Source organism: Salvelinus sp. IW2-2015, linkage group LG15 (genome assembly GCF_002910315.2).
Source record: "Salvelinus sp. IW2-2015 linkage group LG15, ASM291031v2, whole genome shotgun sequence".
Taxonomy (NCBI): domain Eukaryota; kingdom Metazoa; phylum Chordata; class Actinopteri; order Salmoniformes; family Salmonidae; genus Salvelinus; species Salvelinus sp. IW2-2015.
Window position 1 is genome coordinate 32086226 of NC_036855.1, and position 26578 is coordinate 32112803.

At 45.8% G+C, this 26578-nt stretch overlaps 1 protein-coding gene across 1 annotated transcript in view; it reads right to left on the reverse strand.

Moving 5' to 3' along the window:
• The window catches only part of LOC111975140 (zinc finger matrin-type protein 4-like), a 186331-nt gene that overhangs the window by 59806 nt on the left and 99947 nt on the right, over positions 1-26578 (reverse strand). The window contains exons 4-5 of the mRNA XM_070447089.1: positions 11765-11919; positions 11311-11328 (exon numbers count right to left, since the gene is read on the reverse strand). Of these exons, the coding sequence (XP_070303190.1) occupies positions 11311-11328; positions 11765-11919 (173 nt within the window). The remainder of the gene's footprint in view (positions 1-11310; positions 11329-11764; positions 11920-26578) is intronic.

Sequence of the window (26578 nt, forward strand, 5' to 3'; positions counted from 1 at the left end):
GTTACAGTATCGACTGAGCTGCTCTGAGGTTTAGGGAAAACATCTATCAAATTCAGGCTCAGGGAAAAGGTTGTAGTTTTTGGACTGAAAATAAATAAAGTAAWTTTTTCGGTCAAATCTAGGGCAGTGGTTCTTTATTTAGCCTCTGATCATTTTGAAGGTAGATGCATGCTCCTGCATTAAAATGAACTCTATGAGGAAGTATTGTATCAGTAAGTGTAACTCTATTGTGAAGATGAAAACATTTACAAGAGATATTAGTCAATGAGTGAATAATTGACAGAAAGCATTTACTATTGTGATATTAGTTAGTAGTGACGTATAGAAACTGTATGTTGATTCCAGTCCTGGTTAGACTAAGAAGWAGGAAATAAAACACAGAATGCTAATAAACCTTTGATAGGAATATTTATCCTACATTTTCATAAATTACTAGAACAACTTCATAATTCATGCTTACTGGATGCAAATAAGCAATGGGGAAAATTAAGCTATCCACTGTGACAACAGGACCCTATCAAAGGGTCATCCAAAATGGCACCCTATTCCCCCTATTCCCTGTATAGTGCACTTATTTTGACCAGGGCCCATAGCGTATTCCCTTTGCCAGTCAACAAAGTAGCTGTCCTTTGCTGCAAAGGTCACGAGTCCATCTTCTTAGCGGTGTTATACCCTCCTCTGCCTGCTGTTTTCTCCTCTCCATTTGTTTTTTTAATCCCAAGGACCTATACATATCTCTCTGCTCTGGAGAATGGATGGCTGTGCAGTTATTTAGTCTGGGATCTCTCACAGAACAATGCAGAACAGTTATCACACCTCAAAAAAGGGTGAATGATGAATGGGACTGGGGCCACCCCCAGTGAAGATAAAGACTTTAGGTATAAATAGGTGGCTGCTATTCTAATTCATGGGTTGTCTGGATGACGCAGGACTGGTGGTTATTAAGAGTAAGCTATAAGGCTCGGATGTGTTTTTTTTGGGGTTGTCATTCTCATTGCTGTGATTACAGTGGGCTACAGAGAGCAACCTAAAGTAAAATGACTGTGATAATGGCTAATGGTGGAGGCTTTGTTTGCCCCATGGGCCCTGGTCAAAAGTAGCGCACTATATAGGGAATCAGCTGCCATTTGGGACACACTGCCGCAAGGTAACAAGGAAAGCATATAATGAGAGTGGGAAGTAACAGTGGGACTCAATAAAAAAGAAGCAGTGCATTTGGAGCAGGTAGGGGGCAAGCAGAATAACTAACATAAAATTGTCAAAATTCTCTCGAAATACTGCCATCCTTTTTTCCCACTTCATCCCCTCGCCACTTTGCTTTCTTTCCATCTTTCAGTCATTCACATGAGTATTTTCTGAAGGATCGACAGTACCTTGTTTACCTGTGTGAACAAAGGAAGTGTCAGTCATATCTTTCCTCAAATTCTTTCTGCAGTAAACACAACTCAGACTGACACTCACTGTCATTAGATTTGAGACTTAAAGTTTTTATATCATTTGTTATCACCTCTGAAAAAGTGGTGGCTGGGGAAAACATTTGCATTTTAGGAAATGTGTCAAATACCTTTTTTTTGTAATCAGACAGCAGTAGAACAGAACTGATGGATGTCATTCATTATCATCAAGTAAAGGAGACATCATAAGTAAGCTAGATCTCTTCCAAATGGCACCATGGCAGTTATTTAATAGACCTCGAACATAAATGTCTGTTACACTGATAAGCTTTTTGCTGTTTGATGAGATGTGAAGGTGAATTAATTACGCGTATCATGCACGTTAGAGTGACACACCATGGGTTAAATCTAATAATTAAAAGGGTTAGTTAAATAAATCTAATGAAAATTCATGGCAAACTGTATCATTGCTACATCATTGACACCATAGAATTTCTGGAATTTATTCTTATTGTTGTTGGGAAGATAACATTAATTCTCATATTATTTATTACTCCTGGGGGAATGTATAAAGATGTATGTGTTAAGTTGCATTGCAAACCAATTTGCATGGAATAACATTTAGTATACAGTTGAAGTCGGAAGTTTACATACACCTTAGCCAAATACATTTAAACTCAGTTTTACACAATTCCTGACTTTAACCCTAGTAAAATTCCCGTGTCTTAGGTCAGTTGTTAGGATCACCACTTTATTTTAAGAATGTGAAATGTCAGAATATAATAGAGAGAATTATTTCTTTCAGTTTTTATTTCTTTCATCACTTCCCAGTGCGTCAGAAGTTTCATACACTCACAATTAGTATTTGGAGCATTGCCTTTAAATTGTTTTACTTGGGTCAACGTTTCGGGTAACCTTCCACAAGCTTCCCACATAATTTGGGTGAATTGTGGCCCATTCCTCCTGACAGAGCTGGTGTAACTGAGTCAGGTTTGTAGGCTCCTTGTTCGCACACGCTTTTTCAGTCCTGCCCACAAATGTTCTATGGGTTGAGGTCAGGGCTTTGGTATGGCACTCCAATACCTTGACTTTGATGTCCTTAAGCATTTTGCCACAACTTTGGAAGTATGCTTGGGTCATTGTCATTTGGGAACTAATTTGCGACCAAGCTTTAACTTCCTGACTGATGTCTGAGATGTTGCTTCAATATGTCCACATAATTTTTTGTCCACATGATGCCATCTATTTTGTGAAGTGCACCAGTCCTCCTTCAGCACAGCACCCTCAACATGATGCTGCCACCTTGTTCTTCACGGTTGCGATGGTGTTCTTCGGCTTGCAAGCCTCCCCCTTTTTCATCACCGAGGACATTTTCCAAAAAGTACGATCTTTGTCCCCATGTGCAGTTGCAAACCGTAGTCTGGCTTTTTTATGGTGGTTTTGGAGCAGTGGCTTCTTCTCCTTGCTGAGTGGCCTTTCGGGTTGACTTGTGGCCTGTCGATATAGGACTTGTTTTACTGTGGATTAGATACTTTTGTGCCTGTTTCCTCCAGCACTTCACAAGGTCTTGCTCTTGTACTGAGATTGATTTGCACTTTTCGCACCAAAGTACGTTCATCTCTAGAGAACAGAACGCGTCTCCTTCCTGAGCGTATGATGGCTGCGTGGTCCCATGGTGTTATACTTGCGTACTATTGTTTGTACAGATGAACGTGGTAGCTTCAGGCGTTTGGAAATTGCTCCCAAGGATGAACCAGACTTGTGGAGGTCTACAATTTTTTTTCTGAGGTCTTGGCTGATTTCTTTTGATTTTCCCATGATGTCAAGCAAAGAGTTACTGAGTTAGAAGGTAGGCCACGAAATACATCCACAGGTACTGTAATGGCTGTCAAGTCGTTCTCCTCCTCAGACGAGGAGGAGCATGGATCGGACCAAGATGCGGATTGATAATTGTACATGTTTAATGTAAATAACAAGAAAACACTACAAACTACAAAAAACAACGTGACATACCTCAAAACAGTCCGTGGTGGTCCAAAACTGACACAGGAAACAAACACCCACAAAAGCCTACTGCCTATGGCTACCTTAAATATGGCTCCCAATCAGAGACAAATGAATGACAGCTGTCTCTGATTGAGACCCAATCTAGGCAGCCATAGACATACTAGACAACCTAACAAAACACTACCCATACACATAACACACCCATAGACTAACCAAACACACCAACAATACAATGCCCACCCCAACTCACGCCCTGACCAACTAAACATAATCAAAATAACATAAAAATAGGTCAGGAACGTGACTAACCCCCCTCAAGGTGCGTACTCCGAACGCACCACCAAAAGTCTAGGGGAGGGTCTGGGTGGGCATCTGTCCACGGTGGTGGCTCCGGCTCTGGACGCTGTCCCCACACCACCATAGTCACTCCCGCTTCCGTATCCCCCACCAATGACCACCCTCCACTAAACCCACCTACATGAAGGGCAGCATCGGGATAAGGGCAGCACCGGGATAAGGGGCAGCACCGGATGGGGACGGCAGCTCCGGGCTGAGGGACGGCAGCTCCGGGCTGAGGGACGGCAGCTCCGGGCTGAGGGACGGAGCTCCGGCTGAGGGACGGCAGCTCCGGACTGGCTGGCGGAATCCTGGCTGGCTGGCGGATTCCTGGCTGGCTGGACGGCTGCTGGCTGGTCATGGCTGGCTGACGGCTCTGGCTGGTCATGGCTGGCTGGGCTCTGGCTGGTCAGATCTGGCGGAAGGCTCTGGCTGATCCGGTCTGGCGGAAGGCTCTGGCTACCGGTTGGCGGAAGGCTCTGGCTGATCCGGTCTGGCGGAAGGCTCTTGGCTGATCCGGTCTGGCGAAGGCTTTGGCTGATCCGGTCTGGCGGAAGGCTCTGGCTGATCGCGTGTGGCGGAAGGCTTGGCTGATCCGTTGGCGGAAGGCTCTGGCTGATCCGGTCTGGCGGAAGGCCTCTAGCGGCTCCTGTCTGGCGGACGGCTTCAGAGCGGCTCCTGTCTGGCGGACGGCTCTGTAGGCTCATGGCAGACGGGCGGCTTTTGCAGGCTCATGGCAGACGGGCGGCTTTGCAGGCTCATGGCAGACGGACAGTTCAGACGGCGTTGGGCAGACGGCAGTTCAGGCGCCGCTGGGCAGACGGGCAGTTCAGGCGCCGCTGGGCAGACGGGCAGTTCAGGCGCCGCTGGGCAGAGCGGCATTTCAGGCGCCGCTGGGCAGACGGGCAGTTCAGGCGCCGCTGGGCGACGGCAGACTCTGGCGGCTGAGACGCACTGTAGGCCTGGTGCGTGGTACCGGGAACTGGAGGTACCGCTTGCGGGCTAGAGGACAACGCACCTTCAGCGCTAGTGCGGGGAACACACAGGGCACACTGGACTCTCGTGGCGCACTCTAGGCCTGGTGCGTGGTACCGGAACTGGAGGTACCGGGCTGAGGGCACGCACCTTTAGGGCGAGTGCGGGAGAAGGAACAGTGCGTACCGGGCTCTGGAGACGCACAGGAGGCTTGGTGCGTGGTGCCGGAACTGGAGGCACTGGGCTGGCGGAGACACGCACCATAGGGAGAGTGCGTGGAGGAGGAACAGGGCTCTGGAGATGCACTGGAAGCCTGGTGCGTGGTGTAGGCACTGATGGTACTGAGCTGGGGTGGGAAGTGGCGCCGGATATACCGGACCGTGAAGGAGGACACGTGCTCTTGAGCACCGAGCCTCCCCAACCTTACCAGGTTGAAGTGGTCCCCTAGCCCTGCCAGTGCGGCGAGGTGGAATAGCCCGCACTGGGCTATGCAGGGCGAACCCGGGGACACCCACCTGTAAGGCTGTGCCATGTACGCGGCCCGAGGAGACGTACTGGAGGCCAGATACGTTGGACCGGTCGTTCATGGCATCCGGCTCGATGCCCAACCTAGCCCTCCCAGTGCGGCAAGGTGGAATAGCCCGCACTGGGCTAAGCACGCGTACTGGGGACAACCGTGCGCTTTACCGCATAACACGGTGTCTGACCAGTACGACGCCCTCTCACTCCACGGCAAGCGCCCGGGGAGTGGGCTCAGGTATCCTACCCGGCTTCGCCACCACTCCCTTTAGCCCCCCCCCAAGAAAATTTTTGGGTGAGCCTCTCGGGCTTCCAGCCTCTCATACGTGCTGCCTCCTCATACCAGCGCTCCTGGCGTGTGGCTCCTCCTTCTCCTCCCGAGAGCGGCGATTCTCTCCCACCTTAGCCCAGGGTCCTTCTCCATTGAAAATTTGCTCCCAACTCCATTCCTCCTCTCTCCATTGCTTTAGTTCTTGCCCTCCTTCCTCAATCCGCTTGGTCCTGTTGTGGTGGGTGTTTCTGTAATGGCTGTCAAAGTCGTTCTCCTCCTCAGACGAGGAGGAGCATGGATCGACCAAGATGCGGATTGATAATTGTACATGTTGTAATGTAAATAACAAGAAACACTACAAACTACAAAACAACAAACGTGACATACCTCAAACAGTCCTGTGTGGTCCAAACACTGCGACACAGGAAACAAACACCCACAAAAGCCTACTGCCTATGGCTCACCTTAAATATGGCGCCAATCAGAGACAAATGAATGACACGCTGTCTCTGATTGAGACCCAATCTAGGCAGCATAGACATAACTAGACCAACCTAACAAACACTATCCCATAACACATACAACCCCATAGACTAACCACAAACACACACAACATACAATGCCCCACAACTCACGCCCTGACCAACTAAACATAATCAAATAACATAAAAATAGGTCAGGAACGTGACAGGTACACCTCCAATTGACATAAATGATGTCAATTAGCCTATATATCAGAAACTGCTGTTTCTGATATATGTTTATATATCTGTAAACAATTGTTGAAAAAAGACTTGTGTCTTGCACAAATTAGATATCTCCTAACTGCTTGCCAAAACTATAGTTTGTTAACAAGAAATTTGTGGAGTGGTTGAAAAACAAGTTTTAATGACCACCTAGGTGTATGTAAACTTCTGACTTCAACTGTATCAAGAGAGAGAGAGAGAGAGAGAGAGAGAGAGAGAGATATAATATATATTTATATTTATAATAATATATATAAATAAATTACCAATAAATGTGTCATTTATTTTTCAGGTACAGTATGCAAATAACCCAAATGGCTAAGGATGCTAAACTCATGCTGCATTTCATCTGAAGCAAAGGCCAACTAATATCTTCATCCTCTTTATGGTATAGCTTTAGTGTCCAATAGGAAAATAACCACCTTTTGATTCATATAAAAACAGGATATTGAACAGCATTCAGAGCACACATATACAGTGCAGTCTTATTCAGAATTAATAGTTAGAAATCTGTTGAGATTCAGAATCTGTTGGATCAAAAAAGAGAAGGATCAAAGTGTTCTGAAATCCGTGTATTTATCTGTTCCTACAAAACCTTCCCTTCAGGGCTTTCTATCCCCCTCTGCCTTATCCCCCCCGTACAGAAGAAAACTAAATATTTTCTCAATACACACTTCCAAGCGGGCGAGACCACTGCAAGCTGTGCAGTCCATGAAAAACAAACCAAACAAACACAACAGCTGTATATTAGACAGAGCCGGTACGGGTTTTCACTCCTCCCTTGTACTTAATTGATGAATTAAGGTCACTAATTAGTAAGGAACTCCCCTCACATTGTTGTCTAGGGGTGAATAYAAAAATACAAACAGCAGACACTAGGTTTTCCATGGAATGAGTTTGACAGCCCCGCTATAAGGGTTTTTAATCTACTACGCGTAAACCATACAGTGCTGCATCCAGGTTCAGATGGTACATTTGCTGGGATCATATACCGTAATGGATCCTGAAGTGTGCAGCAGCAAGCCTTCCCATTAGATGTAATGATGCTAAAAACCCAAGGTTATAAACTTCAGAATGTGCTTCCTCAAAATGATTTCACAATTAACTCGAATGAATGCAGCACTTAACCAAATCCAGAGAACATATATTCCAGCATTATGCTGTTGTGGTTCTAGGGAAATGACATTCAAACTATTCTGCTCACTCATTGCCTGCTGGAGCTTGGAGACCGGACAGAAATGTTCAATATAAGCTGGCGACGGCGCTGGGAGAAAGTGATTAGCCATTTGGGATATTACGGGACATAAGAATACTAATGGTGAATTAACGTTTATTCAGAGCTACCCGAGTCAAAAACAGCATTAGCAGAGGCGGAAATTGGACAGCTCAGTGTGCTAACGATTAACCTTAGACTAAAGAAGCATGTAGCAACAGTATATGGGTCAGTGATTATGCACACATATTACCATACAACTAACCATGTCTATGAGGAGTTCAACTAAAAGGGCATAATCATTTATACAGTCATACTTCATCACACACATACCATAAAAGGAGAGGGAATCTAGAGTAAAGCTATCCTGAATATAAGCTGCTCTAGCAGTGGCTGTGGTTGGATGTGTGCGCCCAGAGGGCGTCAAGCACCATTTTATTTTCTGAGGGGGCTCACTGATGTCCAAATGAAACTGAGGGGGCCACCTCTAGTTGGGGTAAATGCTCTTCCCTATATAGTGCAGTACTACGACCAAAAGTCGGTTGAAAGTAGTGCACTARATAGGAATAGGAATAGTGTGTCATTCAGGACGCAGCCAGAGTGAGGTGTTATTGGCTGAAGGCTGAAAGGCTGAAACAACAGAGCTGCAGATCCTGGGGTTTTGTGTTTTGTGTTATTGGCTGAAGGCGGAAAGGCTGAAACAACAGTTTCCTTGGAGACGGGAGGATTAACAGAGGCACCCGGCCACTTCAATAATGTTCATTATGTAGAAATCAATAAGCTCAGGCTTCCTGATGCACTGGTGGATTTATCTTCCGGACATTTTCTGCCTTCCAAATGGTACCCTATTTCCTATATAGTGCACTACTTTTGACCAGAGCCCTATGGGTGTAGTGSGCACAAAAGTAGTTCTCAATAAATCCATTAATTTCAGCAGCAAGAATATTTAAGTGTGCAGAAGCTAGCATCTCCAACCTACACATACTGTAGATTGTCCTGTCATTCTGCAGGAGAATGGAGGTGTTATATATTAAATCATTCATGTGTTTACTGTATGTGAAGTGGGGTATGGGTTTAGTACAGTGGCTAGAATCTCAATTTCTCATCATGTAATACAGGACAAGTTGTTTTTGTAAACAACAGAACTAAAAGCCCCTCTGGATGTAGGTTAAACATGTTGAAATGTGGATTTGGTGACGGTGAATGACAGACAAAATGAAAATGCAGAGAGATCAACACGTCTGGAGAATGTTCCATTTTGAGAGGCAGCCTACAGTATGGGTTAGTCCCAAATGGCACCCTATTTTCAATATAGTCCAATATAGCCTATGAGCCGTGGTCAAAAGTAGTGCCCTAAATGGGGAATAGGGTTACATTTGGGATGCACACTATGGCTGGGGTCTCTCTGGTCTTCTGTCTCTGACTGAGGCTGGGGTCTGGGTGGGGGGGGGGGGTCTGTCTGTCTGTCTGTCTGTCTGTGGCTCTAGCTGTATTTGTTGGGTGACAGTGCGATTGATTGCTCTGTCTGGCCTCCCTCGGTTGGGAGAGGAGCATCCTCTGTTCCGAACCATTGGCCACAGATGGCGTGGTTAATGACTGAATCTGTCAGTGACAGACAGGGAGGCATGAGGGGAAATAGCAGACACAGCAGAACAGAGTTTTATCTAACCACTATTTTGCAGGATCAGCAATCAGCATACGTTATACCAAATAAATCAAAATGTTATATAAAGTAACCAAGGTTTTACGAAGGAAGGAGCGAGACACAGCTCACTCTATGAGGAAGAACGCTTCCGTCCCCTAGTAACCTCCTTACTAACATGACCCAGTAGGCTACTGTACTGCTGATTCCCTGCTGTCTCTAAATACCACAGCAGAGCACTGAGCACTTCCTCAGTTTAAGGAAATCAAGCAGAAACAAAACATAATGCCACTGATTGTAAAACCTTGATTGCAGTATACTCTACTTCCCGCACCAGGGTTACAGTAGCTCCCTGAAGCTGCAGGCTGAGGAGGTGGTTATGTCACCAACATCATGACAGAAGAGGAGAAGGAGGTTGAGGAGGAGGGGAGAATGACAAAGAGGACGAAGCAAGGGGGAGGAGGAAGAAGGGGGGCGAGAAGGGGGACAAGGAGGAGGAGAGGGGTTCAGGCCTGTAATGGTTGATGGGGGCTGCAGAGACATGCCTCACCCTGCTTGGAAGCAACCACTTCTCTCCCTCCCTCTAGGTCTCCACCACCAGATTATTTATGCAACTTGAATGCGTACCCTTATTAAACATGCTCACCCTTATTAAACATCAAAGGATAATCATCATACTAAACAGGCACAAAAGCCTTATCTTTAAAAGGATGCCCTAATGCACATATTAAATGCAGAATAATTCCTGCCACATAGTGGGACACAAGGTCTGATCATGGAATACCGGGAATATTAACTGGATTGTCCAATTTTGAGTAACACGTGGTCCATGTGTACAACACATCCATGTGTGAATTCTACAAAACAACACGTAACAGGGTTAAACACACGTCACTCGTGGACCAAAAAGCTTTTAAGCTAGTCAGCTGCTTTGTTTGTCATTTTCCTTTTAACATTGTTTTTCTTTGAGACTAGGGTCCTTTCAGTACCACACACAATTTGACCTGACTCCTGGGGTCAGTTACGGCCGAGGGCCAGGCAGCGTGAATGCCGATGGATGATGATGTGCGGTGAAAGGGTGACACAGCATGCCTCTCTGCTGCTCTGCCCTCATACCCTGAGTGTGGACTCACTGGGAGAAAGGGGGGTCACAGTTTATTTGGAAAGTCCGGATGGMCCATCTGTTGATAAGCAACTGCTTGCTAAGGTTACAGTTAGGGTTAGGTTTAGAATAAGGGTAAGGGTTAAAGGTTAGGGTTAGTAGATAGTTGAAATGTTACTGATAGTCTGTAGAGCATTTACAAATGGACCATCCAAATAAAGTGTTATCGAAAGGGGGCTGAATGGAGGATAAGACGAGAGTAGGAGGAGGAAAGCAGAGTGTTCCCAGAACAGAAAGCGCTGAAGGAAAAACAAGCCTGAGCTTCCAGGGTGACTGACTGGGACTGGGCCTAGATATGTTTCAGCTTTATGTGCTGCATTTTGTACAACTCTTTGGCTACATATAGAACTGACAAAGAAACAGTTACACACACAAACACACCCACACAGACAGAGACTCAGGCGAGGACTGCTACGATGAGCATTGTGGCAGTTTCAGGCCTTGGCATCTCTTTTCTATTAACACAAACCATGTATTGAATCAGTCTGACTCTCCACTAACTAACAATAGTGGGCTATTGCACAGACTCAAACAAAAAGCACAGAGGGCTTTACACTAAGCTAAAGTAAAAGTGTTGGTCAAGGATATCTGAATTAACAGACAAATAAAAAAAAACGTACCATCAGTATAGATATTCTCAAGAGAAAGGATACCCCAAATAAACAAAGTTGATAATTTTTCTATTCACCTCCTGCATCCTCTCTGYATATCCAGGTCTCAGGTGTTGCATAAGGGGGAGTGATCTGATTAAATAAAAGTGTGGTTATTTTTTCTAATCCTAATTTCCCTCATGGCCAGCTTTCATTATTCTCTCAACTGTCAATTTGTAAACAGATTTGCGGCGCGGGGAGCAGCTGCTGTGGTTTACAATATCGTCCAGACTTTCCTCAACCCTGAGGTGCTGCAGCAGACGATGATTGTATCTAATCAAAACACCCACGGACAAAAAAATGATAAAATTAGATTCTTCACCAGTCCACACACACGAGCTGCAGCTCCTCTCTCTGTTTTAGCAAGCTAGGTGAGCMGGTATCCCACAGTCTACCTGTGGCTTTCTGCCTTTCTGCCTGCCTACTTGTTTGCTTGTCAAAGCTAGCACCTTTGTGTGTGAGGACAAGCACATCTGTCGTAACATACATCTGTGTGGTAAACATCTCTGTCACATCTGTCACTGGAAATCTCATCGGATTATCTGATGTCATCACACAGGGAAACAAAATGCAGCTGCTTAGTCTGTAAATGAGAATGAGTTAGAGAGAGAGACTTTATCCATTTCACTTGCTTTGGCAATGTAAACATATGTTTCCCATGCCAATAAATTAAGAGAGAGAGAGAGAGAGAGAGAGAAGAGAGAGAGAGATAGAGAGAGAGAGAGAGAGAGAGAGAGAGAGAGAGAGAGAGAGAGAGAGGAGAGAGAGAGAGAGAGAGAGAAGAAAGAGACAAGAGAGAGAGAGACAGAGAGAGACAGAGAGAGAGACAAGAGAGAGAGAGAAGCTAACCTTTGCTGTGATGGCAGCTGCTCCCCCAGCAGCAGCTTTAGTCTCTTGGCGTGGATTTTGCCTTGGTAATGTGACTGTGCCACCACTGCTGAGGTGAAGGACATGTTACACAGTGTGCAACACTTGTTCTTGTCCACGTCTCCCTCCTCACTGCCCTGCAAGGAACACACACACACACACACACACACACCACACACACACACACACACCACACACACACACACACACACACACACACACACACACACACACACACACACACACACACACACACACACACACACACACACACACACACACACACACACACACACCACACACACAGTTCAGTAAAAAAAGGCTATCAGGCAACAAATAGTAAAAAAAAATATAATAATCTCTCCTGCATGAAGGAAGATGTTGTTTCTTTTTCACACAAATTGCTCACAGAATCAGACATTTTAGGGATAAATGGACACCTGAATATAACAAAAAATGCCACGATTCATCAATGCGTGGTGTGTATGTATACACTGTGTGTGTACGTACAAACCAGCCCCAGCAAATACTTTCCAAACCCTGTAGGTTAGAGCCGTGCTTAGGGGCCAGCTGTACACTGAGCACATCAGTAACTATACACTCTCAGGGACAGAAGCAATCTACACTCCTCGTGGGCTTGATCATTTGGTTCCTGGTGGATGCAAATGGAGGTAATTCAGCATGTATGGAGTAATACAAAGTTGGAGTGATGGGATGAGGACCGCTCCCTGAGACTCCTATCTTGCTCCCTGCTGCAGAAACACATTATCCTGACAGAGAGAGGGGGGAATCAGAGGGGGCAGAAGAGAGAGGGGGGGGGGGGGAGAGTGGAGGAAGACAGATACAGTAAGTAAAGACAGAGCGAGAGAGAGAGGTGAAGAAAGAGATATATTGAGAAAGAGAGTGAAAGGATAGAGTGAGACAGAAACGAGAGAGCTAAATACACCTGGCTGCCAGGAGACAGACCAGCCATTTCTACCATGAAACTACCCCACCAGGGAGGGTCATTCAGACTGATTAAAAACCATAAAATTAAACCAATCATTCCTATTTAAGTTGACTTCAGCTCATCGTATTATTTTCACAATTCAACAGTCACAAACATATTTAACATTTTTTTTTGCTGGCTGGAATCAAGCCGTTTACATTTTAGACACAAAAGCATTACCATATAACATTTCCTCATATAGTACATTCACAGCACTGCACTGAAAGGAATTTTAAAGACCATATTGAGGGATAGCCCATCTATGACTAAATGCATACGCTTGTTTGCATGTATTCTCCTCCACTTCAATCTCCCAGTGGAGATAGTGGGTAGTATCTGCTACAGCGCAGCACACTGTGACACAACGCTGTGCTTTAAGGCACAGTCACACATTACATGACATCAACACACATCTCCAGTTTCTTCTCTATAGATAACCAGAACAGATTCCTGATGTAGGAAAGCTAGGCCTAAGGTCTGCTGCTTGCAAGAGACAGTATGTGGATGTGCCCCAAATTTTGACCAGTCTCTCTCTATATAGTGCACCATAAAGGGAATCGGGTGTCATTTTGGATGCAAATGTCATCTACACCTAGGGTCTGCTGTCTACACCTAGGTCTTCTTTCTGACACCTAGGGTCTGCTGGCCTACCACTAGGGTCTGCTGCCTACACCTAGGTCGTCTGCTCACACATAGGGTCTTCTGTCTACACCCAGGGTCTGTTGTCTACACCCAGGGTCTGCTTGCCTACACCTAGGGTCTTCTGCCTACACATAGGTCTTCTGCCTACACATAGGGTGCTTCTGTCTACACCTAGGGTCTGCTCTGTCTACACCTAGGGCTGCTGCCTTACACCTAGGGTCTGCTGCCTACACCTAGGGTCTTCTGCCTACACATAGGGTCTTCTGTCTACACCTAGGGTCTGCTGTCTACACCTAGGGTCTGCTGTCTACACCTAGGGTCTTCTGCCTACACATAGGGTCTGCTGCCTACACCTAGGGTCTGCTGCCTACACCTAGGGTCTGCTGCCTACACCCAGGGTCTGCTGTCTACACCTAGGGTCTGCTGCCTACACCTGCTGCCTACATCTTCTCAGAGACAGAACTGTTAATCTGGACTAGATCCTTCCTTTCTGTCTGGATAATAAGGGTGAGTAAAAATGGCAGACTACTACCACTCCCACAGACTGAGCGCTGATAGGAGAGCAGCCTGAGTGGAGAGAGAGAGAGAGGCATCCTGGAGACTGCACTGTGAGTCACTCAATGACACACACACAGATACACAGCACCCCTGCCTCCTCCTGCCCTTTAGCATGTCCTTCAGTGCTTCTCTCTCTCGGACAGGCACACGTACGTATGTACGCATGCACACACAGACGCGCACACACAAGTACGCACGCACACACACACACACACACACACATTTCCCTTACCTAGCTCACCCGAACAGTTAATGCAGAGCAGGCTCTCTCTTATCATGTCATACCTCATACCATAAATAATGAAAATAAATGGGAAAATGAGACCAAAATATAACAGGAAATGAACCTTCATAAAATCTGAGCCAATCATCATTTCATGGTTAATTAATACAAGATAAATGAGAGTGGGTAATTGGAGAGACAATTGCAGAGAATCTAATTAACGCTGAGGTAACTGCACACTGTTTCTGTCCTGCCAGCCAGGTTGCATGGTGTTAATACTTAGTCATTAGGTAGAATCGTCTGTCAAGAGGGAAGCATTACCATCTGCATTTACATATGAAACCAATAGTTATAGAAAGGGATAGGCTTAGCATCTACATTTACATATGAAACCAATAGTTATAGGAAGGGTTAGGCTTACCATCTACATTTACATATGAAACAAATAGTTATAGAAGGGTATAGGCTTACATCTACATTTACATATGAAACCAATAGTTATAGAAAGGGTTAGGCTTACCATCTACATTTACATATGAAACCAATAGTTATAGGAAGGTTAGGCTTGACATCTACATTTACATATGAAACCAATAGTTAAAGGAAGGGTTAGGCTTACCATCTACATTTACATATGAAACCAATAGTTATAGAAAGGTTAGCTTACCATCTACATTTACATATGAAACCAATATGGAAGGTTAGGCTTACCATCTACATTTACATATGAACCAATAGTTATAGAAGGGTTAGGCTTACCATCTACATTTACATATGAAACCAATAGTTATAGGAAGGGTTAGGCTTACCATCTACATTTACATATGAAACCAATATTTATAGAAAGGGATAGGCTTACCATCTACATTTACATATGAAACCAATAGTTATAGAAAGGGATAGGCTTAGGATAGGCTTAGCATCGTCACCCGGCACAGCCAGAAGAGGACTGGCCACCCCTCATAGCCTGGTTCCTCTCTAGGTTTCTTCCTAGGTTTTGGCCTTTCTAGGGAGTTTTTCCTAGCCACCGTGCTTCTACACCTGCATTGCTTGCTGTTTGGTGTTTTAGGCTGGGTTTCTGTACAGCACTTTGTGACATCAGCTGATGTAAGAAGGGCTTTATAAATACATTTGATTGATTGATTTGCATTTACATATGAAACCAATAGTTATAGGAAGGGATAGGCTTAGAATTTTCATTTACATATGAAACCAATAGTTACAGGAAGGGTTAGGCTTAGCATTTACATATAAGTCATTAATGTAGCAGCGCATGTCACGTTCGTCATAAAGAGTAGACCAAGATGCCGCGTGGTATGTTTCCATCCTTTATTATGGAATAGAAAACCTCAAAGAACAAAAGAAACGCTATAATAATGCTCACAGGCAACTAAACATAGACAAGATCCCACAAAGCACAATGGGAAAATGGCTACCTAAATATGATCCCCAATCAGAGACAACGATAAACAGCTGCCTCTGATTGGGAACCATACTAGGCCAGCATAGAAATATAATTCACCTAGATAACCCACCCTTAAATCACACCCCGACCTAAACAACATAGAGAATAAAAGCTCTCTATGGTCAGGGCGTGACAGCGCAATAAATCCTTCTTATGAAACCATTACATATAGGCGCCGAGAATATGTGTAAAGCTCAGCAATGAACGATTTATAGTTTCGGTTTTGATTTTCTTTAAAAAAGAAATGCTTTATGTGGGTTCAACGCTGTAGCAACACAGAATAAAACAATTGATGGTCGTGACTGTCCGTTACTATTACTATTAGAATCTAACCATCATTTATTCACATTACTTTACTTGAACAAATTATTTTAGTTATGTATATTACATACTTGTTTTTAGTATCATATATGATGATGTCTACTTTTCTATTAATAAAACCCCAATGATGGTAGGGACTGCCCATTAGTGCATATCACTTATTAATAAACCATCCCTTATTCACATTACTTTACTTTAAGGAAATATTTAAGTCGTTGTGTATATTTTTTTATTTGATTTGGTTTGACTTATTGTTTTATTCCAAGTGACTGACTGATCTACAAATCACCTTGCATCATAAATAACAACTAATTATTTGTAGATCAGTCAGTCTATCACAATTTACACATGATACATTGCGGTTTTGATCCTCTCGAACACGGCCAATGAGAACAGGCAGCTGTAGGCGCAATGGATTCTAGTCATTGTAGTTAATTACCACGTTTTCTGCATGTAACTATGATGAGTTGGACAATATGTCCCAGAGAGAAATCTATCTAGAGAAATGGCACAAACGGGGTGTTGAGCGCACAGAATATTTTTTTACTAAAAGGAATTCAAATAATTTAACTTGTTGGTCAATTAGTTACTTAAAAAACAAAAATGAACTGACATTTCAGGTTAATGCACAGCATTAGTTGATGAGAAAGAGAGGGAGAGAAAAATAAATAACGAGATAAAATGAGAAAAAATGAGAGACGTTGCATTTCAGCAGAAAGACTGAGTGCTTCATTCCCATTCATGTGAGGCATAATAAAATCATATTTCTGGTTTGCAGACAATATATTATCTTTGCTCTCAACGCCATAGCTGCACATTTTCATCTCAGTTTAAGCGAAGCAGCAGCACATCCTTGCCCATATCCTGGCGCTACAAAAAAAGAAGAGATACAGTATTATGCATTACTGCACTGAAACATCATGCTGCAGCAATCGTGTTTCTTTTCTCCAGTGCTGCTGCATCAAAGCCACCACAACAGGTTTCATTGTCCAGTGAACCAGACTGTGTCTAGGTTCCCATTGATTTCCAGCAGAGAGTGTGTGTGTGCTTACGTGTGTGCATGCACGCTCCTGGAGACTCTGTAGGTCTGCATACAGTAGCTGATATGATGCTGGGGATAATTCTGTAGGCCAAGGAACACTCAATATTCTGTCTGTGTCCCAAATAGCACCCAATTCCCTTTATAGAGCACTACACAGCCTATATAGGGCATGGGTACTCAAGTACTATTTGAGAAGATCCATACACACACATTTCCTAGGTGGCAAAGGTCCGGATAGCGTAGTAACAAACCTCCACCTTGCAACCTATGCGACCCCAAACTGTTCACACCCCTCTTGTTGGCGGAGAGAACATTTAGCATATTTTAAGCTAATTTCCTGCAATTCTACGCATTCTTCCATGTCTTATGTGTGTTTATATGAAACCATGGGTCGAAGCCTGACCGCTCCGGTCTGCGGTCTGCCAGTTSATATAGGGAATAAGGTGCTATTTCGGACAAATGACTCTGGCGGATCTACCTCCAGGCACATTAGGGGGAAGTAGGACAGCAAGTGCAAGAGTAACCGACAAAAAGTTGGTCCTAATATAGACTGGGTCAATGCATTCTATTGCTGTCAGCTGAGGCCATGCAGGGAGGCAGGCAGGGAGGCAGGCAGGGAGGCAGGCAGGGAGGCAGGCAGGGAGGCACTGAGTGGTCCAGACATTGTAATCACTGCTGCTCTCTCTCGTCTCTCTCATACCCCCAAAAAACAGACAAAACTTTGACCTTCACATTAGACATCTGTGTGTCTGTGTGTGTGTGTGTGTGTGTGTGTGTGTGTGTGTGTGTGTGCGTGCGTGCGTGCGTGCGTGTAAGATCACACACACACACACACTCAAACGACATGAACTGTACTTTATTCCACCTGAATATGTTTAAAGACCTCAATGAGAAGAGTATCAGTGAAATATTGAGAACAAAGCACATTGTGGCCACAGAATACAGACACCGTTGCCCTATTCTATTTAAATAATATTCAGGACAATTAACATTTATTTTGCAAACTGAGAGGTGACATTTATCATCTTGTGCACTTTTAGTTTAAATGGGTAACCAGTAGCAGCCTTTCTCACATCATTCATCTACTGTTTATTGTTTAATGAAGGGATTAAGGAATGAACAGCGGGTTTCATCTTCATCCAGGCTATTCTGAGTCTAAAGCAATTATAAACACAGCTAGCGTCATCTTGTCTTCACACCATGGATGGCCAAGTAGATGGAATGACTTTGAGGAGATTGTGATTGGCAGCTCTGCTTTTTGAGATCTGAGCTTGCAAGCTGTGGTAGTGTACTGAGTACTGACTCTTACCGCAAAGTCAGCTAGTTTTAATAATTAGCCATATAATATGCAGCATGAGTCTTATTGAAAATTACTTATGACTGTTTTAGAAAGTTACCCTGCATCCCAAATGGCTCCCTATTCCCAACATAGTGCACTACATTTGACTAGAGCCCTATAGGCCCTGACCAAAAGTAGTGCACTCAATTGGGAATAGGGAGCCATTTGGGAAGCATACATCATAACTGTCATGGTTCCACCCGTCACCAGGGGACGACAGAGACCGTCCTAGAGACATTAATGACACTCAGGTGTGTCCTATTACTAATTATGATTTCCCTTTAAGAGAGGTGTTTTCTGTTTCCCTTTGCAGTAGCTTGATTTCGGTTCTAGTTCTAGTCCTAGTGTTTGTTGTTTTCCACTATCACTGTTATCCTTATGTTCTTGTTTTTCAAGAAAAGTATTTACGTTAATCCCAAATCATTGATTCCTTGTCGGGTCAATTCTCTGCACCTGGGTTCAACCTCAGCCCCTCACAGCAAGCTACTGCCCCAACATAGACCCAGCAGAGATCACSCAGATCTAAGAAGTTATAACCCACCAAGGAGTACTGTTGGGACGGCAGCAAGAACAACTCCCAAATCTCAGAGACCCTCCAGATACTTACCGATTCCCTCCAACCACAGCACGCTCCCAACCGAGGAGGAGTCAATGCACAAGTCTCATCGCCCATTGCTACAGGCGTCGCCGCAGTTCATTCAGGGCCCCTGCACCGGGAACCCAAGATCCCAGCCCCCGAGCGGTATGACGACCACCCAGGTGGATGTAAGCGTTTCCTCACTCAGTGCTCTCTGGTGTTCGAGTTACAGTCCTCCTCATTCCACACCGACCGGGCCATGATCGCCTACATCATCTCTCTGCTCTCAGGCAGGGCCCTGGCATGGGCAACGGCTGTGTGGGAACAGCAGCCACCATCCTGCAGCTCCATATTAGCCTTCACTGCTGAGCTGCGTCGAGTCTTCGACCACCCAGTCGGCGGAGGAGAAGCAGCAAGCCGATTATTCAGACTCCGCCAGGGTGCCAGACCAGTGGCTGACTTTGTCATTGAGTTCAGCACCCTCGCCGCCGAGAGTGGGTGGAATACTGAGGCATTGGTAACCAKTTTCCACCAGGGTCTGTCTAACTCCATCAAGGATGAACTGGCAGCTCGAGAACTGGGAGAGGACCTCGAGTCCCTAATAYCGCTGGCAATCAGGACTGACAACCGCATCCGAGAATGGGTGAGACAGCYGTCTTTTGACACCACTCCAGCATCCRGGTTTCCTGAGCACCCCAAGCCCACGGAGCTCAGCATAGAGGAACCCTTGCAGTTGGGATGCACACGTCTGAGCCCACAGGAACGTGACAGGCGCATGTGCAAAGGCTGTTGCCTCTACTGCGGAGGTCTTAGTCACCTCTGTGCTGCATGCCTAGAGCTGACGGGAACCGCCAGYGCTCYCCAGGACAAGGGGAGACCCTGACAAGCTGTGCAGATTCACCCCAGCTACCCAGTCACTGTCTGTCACTACATYCAACCCTCCACTCGGACAACCGTTAGCACCAGATTCAAGTATTCTTGGACTCTGGGGCAGCGGATCATTTCATTGATCAAGACTTCGCCAAAGAATTACAAATCCCTTGCATGAATTGTCCCATCCCGCTGCAGATTCAAGCCCTTGATGGYCGGCACATTGGTTCTGGCGAGGTGGAATATCAGACYAAGCCCATTCTACTGCAGGTTGGGGTGAACCACTCTTAATTTTCTGTTGATATCTGCTCCCGAGAACCCCTTATCCTAGGGTACCCCTGGCTAGCGCTACATAACCCACTAGTTTCCTGGTCCATGGGACACCTACTAGACTGGGGTAAGGACTGCCAGACTAAATGTCTAAGACCCCCACCAAGAGCCTTGCCGTGTCCTCCTGCATCCATTGAAGACCAAGACTTCTCCGCTCTCCCTCCCAAATACTTTGACCTCCAGGAAGCCTTCAGTAAGAGGCAAGCTGCCACCCTTCCCCCTCATCGTCCATACGACTGTGCCATAGAACTGCTACCCGGATTCTCACCTCCCCGAYGCCGTCTGTACTCCCTCTTGACACCTGACGCAGCAGTCATGAGCAATTACATCCGCTGAAGGCAGGTTTCATTCGCCGCTCTAAATCCCCAGCTGGTGCAGGCTTCTTCTTTGGGTGTAAGAAGGATGGAGGCATGCGTCCTTGCATCGATTACAGAGGGCTGAACTGGATTACGATCAAGAATCGTTACCCCCTACCCTTGATGTCATCCGCCTTGGAATTGGTCCAAGGGGCCCAATTCTTCCCCAAACTGGACCTCCGCAACGCTTACAATCTGGTGAGAATCAGGGAGGGAGATGAGTGGAAAACTGCCTTTAACACCCCTAGTGGCCACTATGAGTATTTAATCATGCCCTTCAGATTATCGAACTCACGGGCAGTATTTCAAGCATTGGTCAATGACACTCTTAGGGATATGTTGAATCGGTTCGTCTTTGTTWACCTCGATGACATCTTGATCTTCTCCACAACCCTTCCGGAACACATACTGCATGTCCGCCAAGTCCTGAGATGCCTCCTGCAGAGTGAACTATACGTCAAGATAGAGAAGAGTGAGTTCCACATATCCCAAGTTTCCTTCCTATGTCACATTATCTCTACCGCAGGCATCCAAATGGACCCCGTAAAGATTGAGGCGGTCGCCGACTGGCCCTGTCCCAACTCACTCAAGCAGGTCCAGTGGTTTGCCAATTTTTACAGGCGTTTCATACGCAACTTTGGTGCGGTGGCAGCACCTCTCACGGTCCTAACCCGCAAGTCCCAGACCCGTTTTTGCTGGTCCCCCGAGGCTAATGTGGCATTCATGGAGCTCAAGGGACGTTTCACCTCCAGACCCATCCTTGTTCATCCTGATCCTACTTGTCCCTTTGTGGTAGAGGTGGACACATCAGACACCAGAGCAGGGGCGGTCCTTTCACAGCGGAATGAGGAGGACAAGAAACTGCACCCAAGCTGTTCTCGCCAGCGGAACGCAACTACAATATAGGCAACCGGGAGCTCTTGGCAGTTGAGGGGTGGAGACACTGGTTGGAGGGGGCACCTCATCCTTTCATGATCTGGACGGACTTGGTCTCCATTCAAGAAGCCAAGAGGTTGAACCGTCGCCAAGCTAGGTGGGCTCTGTTTTTTAACAGGTTTGATTTCACACTAGCCTATTGCCGGGGATCCAAGAATCAGAAAGCAGACACCCTGTCCCGCCAACACGATGTCTCTAACGAGAAGAGGGACCCCGAGCCCATCATCCCCAGCTSACGCATTGTGGCCCCTGTGATATSGAGTATTGAGACCACGGTTCAACAAGCCCAGACCCAAGAACCTGACCCCGGCGTGGGACCCACTAACAGACTTTACGTTCTGCGATCAGCCTGTTCCCCAGTACTACAATGGGGAGACTCCTCTAAATGAACTAGGCATCCAGAGGTTAATCGGACACTGGAGTTCCTGAGGTAGAAATTCTGGTGGCCCAACATGATCGAGGATGTTGGGCCACCAACATYTGAGATCCAAAGCAAGTCATTACGACAGAGACTGGCTGGGTTGCTCCAACCTCCGCCCATCCCCAGCRGGCCCTGGTKCCACCTGTCTGTAGACTTTATCACAGGGTTACCTCCATCCCAAGGGCTTACCACTATCCTGGTGGTCGTCGATCAGTTCTCCAAGGCAGCCCATTTCATCGCCTTACCCAAGTTGCCCTCAGCAAAGGAGACAGCTGATCTCATGATCACAGACTTCCTCAGGACATTGTCTCAGATCATGGGCCCCAGTTCATCGCACGGTATTGGAAGGCTGGAGCAAGTTCCTCYTCTGGGTGGAATATGCTCATAARACACMGCCGAACTTGTCCACTGGACTGTAGCCGTTCAAGTGTCAGTTCGGGTTCGTTTCCTGAACAAGAGGCCAAAGCGGGGGMGCCATCAGCCGAGGCGTTCATTCGACGATGTCGCTGCACATGAATCACTCGCACATGATCCTCCTTGCTCCGCTCCTCTGCCCGACACCAACACCAGGWAAACCGTCACAAAGACCTCTTTGGCTCCTCCGACCAAGTCAATGGGCATGGCTGTCCACCCGTGARCTTCCCTTAAAGGTGGACMCGCGGAAGCTCGCTCCTCACTACATAGGACCATTAAAGATCCCGAGTAGCATCAACCCAGTTACCTATTGTCTCCAGCTTTCCAGGTCTATGAGGGTCTGTCCATCCTTCCTAGTCTCCCGTCTCAAGTCCCTTCTCCCCCCCACACCTGTCCCTCCACCCTCTTGAGTTGTGGATGGCCGCCTGGCCTACACTTTCCAGCGTCCGTTGGAGGCTCGTCGGGTCCAAGGCACCATGCAGTGCCTGGTGGACTGGGAGGGCTACGGTCCTGAGGAGCGGGAGTGGATGCCTGCAGGGACATCCTGGATCCGGGACTTGCTCGGGACTTCAACCAACTATGTGGTGGTTGCCCTGGCTCTGCGGCAGGAGCCGCTCCTAAAAGGGGGGGTACTGTCATGGTTCCACCTGTCAACAGAGGGTGGCAGAGACCGTCATWGAGACATTAATGACACTCAGGTGTGTCCCTTTAAGAGAGGTGTGTTTTCTGTTTCCCTTTGCAGTAGCATGATTTCGGTTCCCTGTGTTTGTCCCCAGAGTGAGTTTTCTAGTCCTAGTAATTGTTGTTTTTCCAGTATCACTGTTATCATTATATTCTCGTTTTCAAGTAAAGTATTCACGTTAATCCCACATTCCTCGTCTGGTCCATTCTCTGCACCTGGGTTCAACCTCAGCCGCTCACAATAACACTTTCATTGGTAACGATGACGGTATTTCAGTAGCAATAGCACCCAAATGGACAATTTATAATTAATGTGGGGATGAGATTAGCCCTCGTAAATAAACACACATCACTTCTCATCATCATAAAACTGTATTATACTGAGAAAGCCTTGGCTGGTGATTATTACTATACTGCTTGGGTGTTTGAATATTTAATTGAGAATTCTTGAGCCGAGTGAAAATATTCACTGTAACGGATTACTGTTATTAATACAGTAATTTATTGTTATCAACAGTTAACTACTGTGAAAGTACCTGTTCTGATACTGTAATTAATACAGTAAGTGTACTACAACCAGCTGCCTATAAGTCACTGTAAAATTAGTAACCTCTTAACAGTGTACTGAGAAAAACACAAATGGATCATARTGATGGATCAAGGATCCATTATAATCTTTGTAGTATCTCCATAAAGAGCACACCAAATAGTAGGGCTGCACTAAATGGAATGTTGTGTTTTACTCAAACAGTACACTTCAACCTTTGGTCATATTCTCATATTTCTGTTCTCCAAAAGGATGTAAAAAGTGAACAAAACAACAGGAACAATGTCAAATTGATTATTCAAATTGCCATGGAACAGAAATGGGAAATACTGTTTCGCTGTGAAGATAGGAGAAAGCAGCATTATGCAGTATTTGTTTCAGCCTCATAATAGGTGAGGAGAGAGCACACGGCACCATCTTCTCTCTCTCACACACCTTGGCATGCTGTGAAATTGAGCCATGCAGCCATTTTCAGGCTTCCTTAGCTCTGGCAGTATGTTTGAAATGGTTCATTATCCTAAGATGTACCTCTGGGGTAGCACCTATTATTCTTCCCGACTCCATTGGTACTGTGAGGCGGGGTATTTGTGAATCACAACCTGGCAGTATTGGCTGCTGCCACACCATCATGGCCCAGCCATTGAAATTCAACACTCCCCAAGCAGCAGCTCAATACACATTCAGAAGAGGAAAGCTGGAAGCACTTCAGAAAAGAAGAATGAAACAATGAGTTTCTTGTTGTTTCACCTTGTAAAAGGGATTAATATAAYCTGATGTCTGCAAGGCCAAGGAGAAGCSCAACGTTTTCCTTTCATTTTAATTTATCTTTCACAAAAAATATTTGAAATCATTACCTTCTCATTTCATCTAAAATTGAGAAACCTGGAGAAATATTACCCAAAAGTCATTGTATTTGATCTGATCTGTGCATGTTCTCATTTGCTCGACTTTCCTTTCTAACAAACCTTCAGGGGTATCATCCATCCATCCACTGCTTCAACACACRTTGCCTCGTGTTATCTCTGTTCTCATGTATAATTCTAACTGTGGTCAGTCTCAGCGCTGACACCCCAGCCAGCCATTTCCACGGCGCTCACAGTGTTCCATGACCACTCATGCGCGAGGAGTGAAAGCAAACCCGCCAACATCCAGCTACAGATATCACATCCAACCCTCACTGGGTTACAGATCTCAGAAGTCAGTATCCACAGCCTTCTGGAGAAGTCTGTCTCCAGCTCTCTCTTAGCCAGCCTGGTCCCGTCATGTAGACTACCCTTTAGCCAGRTCTTCCTATCGTTGTCTCCATACATGTTTGGCAGCAACATGAATGAACACAGCGAGAAGTTGGCTAAAGCACAAACAAACTGGACCACCAGGCTAATGCGGCGCATGAAAATGATGATCAAACAGACGTTTGACACAACCACTAAGAGYTAACCATTCGTACATGAGGTTCTGTTGACTTCTAGCCCACCTATAAGAAAACTAAGCAGTTTCACATCAAAACAGCCCGGCTGTAGGAAACTGGGACATCTAAGGGTGACATGAAAACAGCATAGGCAAGAGCACTAAGCAAAGACACTTTGAGTGTCACTCATTCAGTGAGTGACATTCAGTCATTTGTATCTCTGTCACTCACTCAGTCATTTGTATTTCAACCATGCTTCCTCTCTGTAATGACAGTTAAAGATTTGTTTAGAGAAAGCAGCTAAGGTGAATTGGGGATGGTGTTATGGGCTTTTTGTGATCACTATCCCTCTCTTGTAGAGGGGAGGGACCTTTATAGCCTCTCTCTATAGCCTCTCCTCCCCATCCTGACTTCTGAAGCCAAGCCACGCCACAGATTAAGAGATGTGCAATCTGTTGGATACTGCTGAAGAAGAAGTCAAGGCAACCAAGCATAAGACTGCAGTCACTTCTTGTTCAAGTCAAGGCAGTTCCCTACAGTACACCTATGCCATCTGCAATCAGCAGCCTGTGTTTGGTGGTTCTCCGCTCTGCTCCTCCCCGCAATCTCATGTAAGGAAGGAAGAACTCACAGGCCCAATCATATGGAAATAGACAGTCATCAACTGACACACGACACACATAGCCACTGGCACTGCATTGGCGTTAAGTATTATTTTGGAGACCTACACATCAAACCGAAGTATTTTTTGCCAAAACAAGTCATTAATTGAGGCAAAAATCAGGTACAACTAAACCTGAAAGCAATGCCTYTCCTTATTTCTTCTCTTAAAGCTGCAATATGTAACTTTTTGGGCAAACCGAGCAAATTCACATAGAAATGTGAGTTTTAGATCTGTCACGCCCTGACCATAGAGAGCCCTCGGTTCTCTATGGTGTTTAGGTCAGAGCGTGACTGGGGGAGTTATCTAGTTTATAGATTTCTAGGTTGGTGGTTTGTGTGGTTCCCAATTAGAGGCAGCTGGTAATCGTTGCCTCTAATTGGGGATCATATTTAGGTAGGCTTTTTGTGGCGTCAGTCATGGGTGGAGGTGGCATTTCTTTGTGGGGCCGCACAGCCCTCCATGTGCTCGCCCCAGAGTAGCCTGACTGCCATTAGGGTACCGAGATGAGATCCTAACAGAGCACTTTTGAGACCATATGCTGTACACATGCACATTTGTGGCCTGCTGGAGGTCATTTTGCAGGGCTCTGGTAGTGCTTCCTCCTTGCACAAAGGCGGAGGTAGCGGTCCTGCTGCTGGGTTGTTGCCCTCCTACGGCCTCCTCCACGTCTCCTGATGTACTGGCCTGTCTCCTGGTAGCGCCTCATGCTCTGGACACTACGCTGACAGACACAGCAAACCTTCTTGCCACAGCTCGCATTGATGTGCCATCCTGGATGAGCTGCAACTACTGAGCCTTGTGTGGGTTGTAGACTCCGTCTCATGCACCACTACTAGAGTGAAGAGCACCGCCAGCATTCAAAAGTGACCAAGACATCAGACAGGAAGCATAGGAACTGAGAAGTGGTCTGTGGTCACCACCTACAGAATCACTCCTTTATTGGGGTGTCTTGCTAATTGCCTATAATTTCCACCTTTTGTCTATTCCATTTGCACAACAGCATGTGAAATTTTA